At 43.3% G+C, this 7606-nt stretch overlaps 1 protein-coding gene across 1 annotated transcript; it reads left to right on the top strand.

Moving 5' to 3' along the window:
* Window positions 1–850: 850 nt before the first annotated feature.
* LOC138301940 (olfactory receptor 10A5-like) lies at window positions 851–1786 on the top strand. The gene has a single exon (XM_069242389.1). The coding sequence runs from the start codon at window positions 851–853 to the stop codon at window positions 1784–1786; it is 936 nt and encodes a 311-aa protein (XP_069098490.1).
* The last annotated feature ends 5820 nt before the right edge of the window (window positions 1787–7606 follow it).

Here is a 7606-nt window from a genome sequence, read left to right as displayed (position 1 = left end):
CTTAAGTCATATCTTACATTGACTCAATATCAGAGGTCACACAATATATGATATTCGGTACACATACAATAAAGCTGCTACTGAATCATGCAACATTAGTACTATGGCGGTGAACGACCTGCATATGCGCTTCTCTAAGAAAATATTGTGTTAGCCAATTTAAAATTATTATGACAAAATGAGCACATCAAAATGTCTTTAGGACCTATATATAGGCTTGTAACCTCAACAGGTAGGAAAAATATGGTGACTAGTAAGATGCTACTGGGAGGACTGATTATATATTATATGTGGATGAGGTAAAGAATAACTTACCAAGGAAAGTCTTCCCATCCAAGAAGTGCCCAGTCGAAGCATACCACATAAGTACTTTTCTCTGCTTCTTACACTAGTTCCTTATTGCTCATCCAAAAGCTCGATCATCTTTTTCAAACTGCTGTTCCCTGCTGCTTGCACTAGTCTTTGATTTCTCTCAGGGATAAACTCTCTTTTCTCCTTCCTTTGGACTGCCAGATGTTGGGTGTCAATGGTCATGCTTCACCCTTACTGTCTTTTCTGTTACATTTCTTTTATTTTCTGAAGTTTGAGTGGTCGCGTTGTGATGTGTATTTGTATAACAAAGTTCCAAGGGAATAAAGGCTGTAGTACTCCAAAGAAATACCATTTCTAAAGCAATGACTAGGTTTATGGTATAATTCAGCAAATTATGCTTTTGCAGATTGAAAGCTGAGCATGTATATGTGCGTGTATACATATATATGAATATATATTTATATTTATACATTCTTTATTGTATCCTTATCTTGCCCCTTTTCAGTCTGCAGGTCATTTTTATATATACTGTAGAATAATGGTGAAAGGAAACCAGACCCGGGTGTGGAATTTCATCCTCATGGGTTTCTCCGACCTCCCAGTCCAGCAGCAGGTCATACTCTTTATAACATTTTTAACAGTCTACCTAGTCACTGTGATGGGGAATTTGCTTACTATTGTTTTGGTCACCGTGGACCGCCGCCTGCACACACCGATGTACTTCTTCCTGCGGAGCCTGTCCTTCCTAGACATCTGTTACATCAATGTCACAGTTCCTAATATGTTAAAGGGCCTCCTATCAACACAAAATACCATCCTCTTCCTGGGGTGTGCAGTACAGATGTATTTCTTCATATGCTTAGCCACCATTGATTGCTTCTTGTTAGCAGTGATGGCCTATGACCGTTATGTAGCTATCTGCTACCCTTTGCGCTATCCAACCATCATGAACAAGAGCCGATGCACACAGCTTGTTGTCTACTGCTGGAGTGGTGGATTTCTATTGTCTATGGGGCAGACAACATTCATCTTCAGTTTGCAGTATTGCGGCTCCAATGTGATTGCACACTTTTTCTGTGACATCCCACCAGTAATAATACTTGCCTCCACCGATACATTCTTCAATCAGGTTGCTATCTTTATTTACACCATTTTCGTTATACTCGGACCCTTCCTACTCATCCTGTCCTCCTATGTCCGCATCCTAAGCACAGTCCTAAAGATGCAGTCAGTCTCAGGGATGAAAAAAGCCTTCTCCACCTGCACCTCACACCTGTTCTCCGTAAGCTTGCTGTATGCGTCTGGCACAGTGATGTACCTGAGACCTACATCAAGTCACTCACAGAACACTGACAGACTATTGGCCTTGTTCTATGTCCTGTTAATGCCCATGTTTAATCCTATCATTTACAGTCTGAGGAACAAAGAAATGAAAGAAGCTTTTTGGAAGCTGATACTCACTAGAATGTTATGACAAGAGGTTACAAAATGTCCCTATAAATCTTGCCATCAAATCAAGGAAGGGCTCTTGCAGGTTAGAGGATTTAGTGGGCATAGCGAATATAGGATTCCTGTGTATGCCATTTTCAAACACTCTTTCGCCATGAATCATCTTAGAAGACTCTATCAGCAATCACCATTAGGGAGACTTCCTTGTCTCATTAGGTGCCGCACAACAAATGTAATGCCTATGATTTATTCTTTGGTGTTTGTCAAAAAGCAGCAGTTGTCAATAAGTTTCATATGTGTAGCTTCTGGAAGTCATTCACTCTTTAGACTAGGATGTTTAACTTTAAAACAGTTGGAGTGGTATTGCTTATTTGCTGAGTAACTCACCTACATTTTAGCATGTATGAAATAAACTTGATATTGAAGGAGGTCATGTTTGTTACATTCATATGCCTAAATAATGCAGAGACATTGCCAATTTCCATGGAATGCAGTAGGGCATAGCTGCTACCAGTCTGAGGCGCTGAGAGGTTTGGCTCCTTTAGATTACAGTATAACTCAAAATATTGCCTCACTTCACCAATCCAACATGCTCCCCTGAGAGTAACCTCCTCTATCCAGATGGAAGAGTGTGAGGCTCCAGCTAAAGCAGAAATTGGATTTCACATTATATGGCCAGTTAATAATGAAAGCCCCTATATGATTCTAAGGGCCATATTTATACTCCGGTTGCGCCGAATGTGCGTCAAAAATTTTGACGCACATTCAGCGCAAACGATGCCCCATATTTATACCCTGACGCCCGATGCGGCGCACAAGGGGAATGGCGCTATGTGCGTGAGTTTTTGGAAGCGGCACCCCGCCCTGCGTTAATGACATGCAGGGTAGGCGTTCCCGTCCAAAAACCCACGCATACAGCGGTGCGTCGTATTTATGCTTCCGGGCAAAAATGTCTCCCGGGCCGTAGGCGGCGCAAAAAAATGACGCAAAGCACGAATAGCGTTAAATTTTAACGCCTGGGTCAGGGCAGGCGTTAAAATGGGGCAAACACACCTGTACTTAAGCAGAACACACAGAACAAACAACAGAGCAGCAACAGGGAGCTATGGAGGTGCTTTTTCTTCAACGTGCACGTAGACGCAGAGCCCTGCAGCAACAACAGCAGCTACAACAACAACAGCAGGGACCCCAAAGACAGCGCAGAAGGCAGGACAGGATATTCCGCCCAAGAACAACCCTGCATGGCCTCAGGGAACGGGACATCATCCAGAGGTACCGGTTGAACTGGCAGGCCATTCAGCAGCTGCTGGCAAATATCGAACAACAGTTGGCCCCCACTTTAGTGACACCCCGCACTATCCCAACTGAAACAAAGCTGCTTGCCGTACTACACCTGCTGGCAAGTGGCTCCTTTCAGACAACTGGTGCCCTGGTTGGTGGAATATCCCAACCATCATTCTCTGCATTCCTGCCTAAAGTCCTGGATGCCATCATTCGCCTGACACCCCGCCATATCTGCTTCCCTAACACACTGCAGAAGCAGCAGGAAATTAAACAGGGGTTCTACGCCATCAGTGGCTTCCCGCACGTCCTTGGTGCAATCGACTGCACACACGTACGCCTTGTGCCACCTGCTGATTCAGAACACCTCTACCGCAACAGGAAGCACACACATTCAATCAACGTGCAGGCCATAGTCGATCACCAAGGACTGATCACCAACATCGTGGCCAAATATCCTGGGAGTGTACATGACGCATTCATCTTCCGTCACTCCACCATCAACCAACACTTCCAGGATGGACGCTATGGCAATGGACTACTTGTTGGTAAGGACAAAAAACAAACCCATACACACACCGCACACAAACCCTCTAGGACAAACAACACATACACCACAATAGCAACACCTAGCCAGGAACACACTGAGGTACTCACATCACTAGCCATGTGTCAGAAGTCAACATTTAACCTGTCACACATTGGAATTTAATCCACAGCCTAATGTGAAGACATCAATGAGTGTGGTTGGCCAAATGTCACTTTACAGATTGGAAGTCTCAAAATAACCTGTACACTAATACAATGCATAAGTCAAAAGGTATGGGATGGCCTGGGCTCATACACATGAAGGTGTCAAATACACTTTCACGTTTTAACTCGGCATGGAACTAACATCACACCCCCAGTGAGGACACACAGACAACTGTATCACTAGTCACAATGCTAGGGAGGGAACACTCTACTGCAACAACAAAAACAGTCCTTCTGACAAACGGTTAGCCAACAAACACTTGCTCAGCCAAGGGAAAATATATCAAAGCAAAGTTTTCAATAACAACCATAGGTTGGAACATTAGTACACAAAAGAGTCACAGACAACACAAGACAACTACAGCCATCAAAGATCCGTACAACACTGCCTCCTACATCTAATTCAATCCATTCTCTTTCTCTTTCAGCTGATCAGGGGTATGGCATCCAGCCTTGGGTGATGACACCATTCGGGAACCCAATCACTGCTGCAGAGCGGGCATACAATGACGCCCACAAGAGGACCCGCAGCATTGTGGAGAGGACCTTTGGGATCCTAAAGTCTAGGTTCCGCTGCCTTGACATCACTGGCGGGAGCCTACTCTATTCCCCAGAGATGGTGTGCAAAATCATCCTCACTTGTGCCATATTGCACAATATATGTGTCCAGAGGAACATTCCCCTCCTTGAACTGGACCCAGGCATGCCTGAGGATGACGAAGAGGAGGATGCTGGGCCGCAACAGGAGGGGGGACAACCCAACACGGCAGCAGGACAGCGTAGGCGCCAGCAGCTTGTAAATAATTTTTTTGCTTAATGTATAATAATCACCTGTATTACACTATTGTAAATAAACACAGATATCAAACACCACATCATGCTTTGGTCCATGCATTACTGAGCACCTTTACTTATAAAATGCTGACGAAGAATGTGGTCTCCTTGACCAACAATGCCATAACAATCATCACAACAAAAAAGAACATTTCAATTGTATGCACAGAGGGTAGGATGTGACATGATACATTGCCATACACAGAGGCCCACATGAGTACAAATGTGGCAAATCCACATGCTACATCAAAACACCTGAGACAGTCTTGCACCCAGACAAAAAAAGTAGATCATGTGAAAGTCACATCACATGTGGTCAGAGACAGGGTGGGACCATCCATGTGTACGTCACCATGTCATCAATGGCTTCTCTCCAGTGGGTGATATGAGCAAAACACAATTGGGACAACATTAGCTGCCACTAACTCAGGAGGAGACCTGGATGTCACAGTGACAACATACACCCAGATAGGTGATAGTGGATCCACATACCAACACACATGTACACATATGTCATACAATCAACCAAATTATTGAAAGTAGACCATCACAGTCGGGTCCCAGTTTGAACCTAGCAGGAAGAATGTGACATGCCACTTAACCAGTTAATGCAGAAAGGGACACAGACACCCACTAAAGAATATTCCCCAGAACATCAGGAACGCTCAGAGTCTTCCAAACATAGTCATTGGGAAATGGTAGGCATGTCAGCTCAAAATCATCATTACTGCAAACTTCTAATGGGCTAATGAGATGAATGAATGGTCAACAGTCATACATACCATATGGCCTTACATTAGCCTGCTGCTGCAGGTTTCCCATAAAATATTAAGCCAAGCCATGGATACTGTAACTAATCAGGATGGTCAAATCCTAGGGTGCTGGGGGCCTAAGTCCACTTCTACGGTCCCACAAACATACACAAATCCTGTACTTGTGAGCCAAACACATGCATAAGGTACATGTGTGGCCTACATGTCAAGAGTAGAACACAAAGCACAAACACAAAATGAGGCTAGGACATGGTTAGCCCCATCATAACTGTAAGTGACCATTGCACTCCCTGTTAGGACTCCAGATAAAAGCATCACCATCATAAGTGTGGACCAAATTTGGAGAAGGAATACATCATGGTATCCCATCCATCATTTCCAAACAGCCATCAGCAATTGCCACAAATATGTTGACAAATATGGAAAAGACATTATGTAACGTATCCACACCATTACTGTGTGAATGCCTGCCATACATACAACAATGGACATGTGGCATATCCAAACACAAATGTGTATCACATTGCCCCGTTTGACCCTGACAAATCACCTTCCCCAAGTTAAAAACATGAAGACGTAACAAAAAGATTTGATCATAATTCTACGCATACAGCATGGGTGTCATATTTTGGTCACGTACATGAGTGCACAGAATGCAGAGTCAAATCTGAATGTATACAAAAATTTCACAGATTTAGACAGCAAAATATAAGTTACATCATATTTCAGATTTGACTCAGCAGCATGTGCATTCCTGTACGTTTCAAAAATATGACGCCCATCATGTATGCGTCGGAAAAAATGACGCAACATGCACATATTTTCGTACATCTCGTACAGTAAATGAATATTAATATTCATATCATATTTTTTCACTCAGCAGCATTAGCACTCCTGTAGGTGGATAAAATATGACGCCCATCATGTATGCGTCGGAAAAAATGACGCAACATGCACATATTTTCGGACATCTCGTACAGTAAATGAATATTAATATTCATATCATATTTTTTCACTCAGCAGCATTAGCACTCCTGTAGGTGGATAAAATATGACGCCCATCATGTATGCGTCGGAAAAAATGACGCAACATGCACATATTTTCGGACATCTCGTACAGTAAATGAATATTAATATTCATATCATATTTTTTCACTCAGCAGCATTAGCACTCCTGTAGGTGGATAAAATATGACGCCCATCATGTATGCGTCGGAAAAAATGACGCAACATGCACATATTTTTGGACATCTCGTACAGTAAATAAATATTAATATTCATATCATATTTTTACACTCAGCAGCATGTGCAATATTATGCGTCATAAAAAATGACGCGAAATTATGTATGCGTGAAAATACGACGCAAACCGCGATTAAAAAACGGCGGCCATTTTATGCAGGAAGTGATGTAATAGGATATCCTGTTTGCCAAATCTGTATTGGAAGTTGACTTTCACTTTCACTTTTCAGTCTCAGATTTTTCTAGACTGTGTGGTTCAGTGAAGAGTGTTGTCCTGTGAATTACTGCTTTGTTGTCCTGTGTAGCTTGTCTTTTGTACTTTGTTCAGTCTAATATTGTTGTGTATCATTGTCTCAGTCTGTTAAGTCTAGTTTTGTCCATTCCTGTATTTGTTTGTATTGTCTGTGGGAGTCTGTTGTGGCTAGGGTAGTTATTGGGGTTAGTTGGGCTATTTTCTCCTTTTCTTAACTTCACACCTCTACCTTTCCCCATTTCCTACTTTATTTTTTCTGTTAGTCATCAGTCATAATGTCAGGGAGGCCTCGCCTGTCCAGGATGGGCGAAGATGAATTGGGGGGATTTATCTGGCTAGTGTGCCATTTCCTCCCGCTGATGCTGGAGGCTGGGGGCCGTGTGATACAGGGGTATCACACGGAGGCCCGGAAAATTCGCTGGGAGAAGGTGCGCCATCACATGGTCCGGGTCCATGGGACCATGCGGAATGTCCATCAGTTGAAACACCGCTGGGCCGATCTGATCACGAGGGAACAGGACCTGCTGGACCACCTGGGAGTCAGGATTGGTGGCCCTGTTGGTGAGTAGCAATCAATTACATGGACATGATAGTAATCTGTGTGTGAACATGTGATGAATGTTACCCAATCTGCTAGATAAGGAGCTGCCTATGTGTAATGCTAGGGAAACCTAGGCCCTTGTCAATATATATTGATATCCCCAAATTG

Source organism: Pleurodeles waltl, chromosome 6, assembly GCF_031143425.1.
Source record: "Pleurodeles waltl isolate 20211129_DDA chromosome 6, aPleWal1.hap1.20221129, whole genome shotgun sequence".
Lineage (NCBI taxonomy): Eukaryota > Metazoa > Chordata > Amphibia > Caudata > Salamandridae > Pleurodeles > Pleurodeles waltl.
The sequence above is the reverse complement of the archived record's forward strand: the minus strand, read 5'-3'. Positions and strand labels throughout refer to the sequence as shown.

Bases quoted from the DNA above. Each gene is read 5' to 3' on its own strand.
- LOC138301940 (XM_069242389.1), top strand. From the start codon at position 851: ATGGTGAAAGGAAACCAGACCCGGGTGTGGAATTTCATCCTCATGGGT.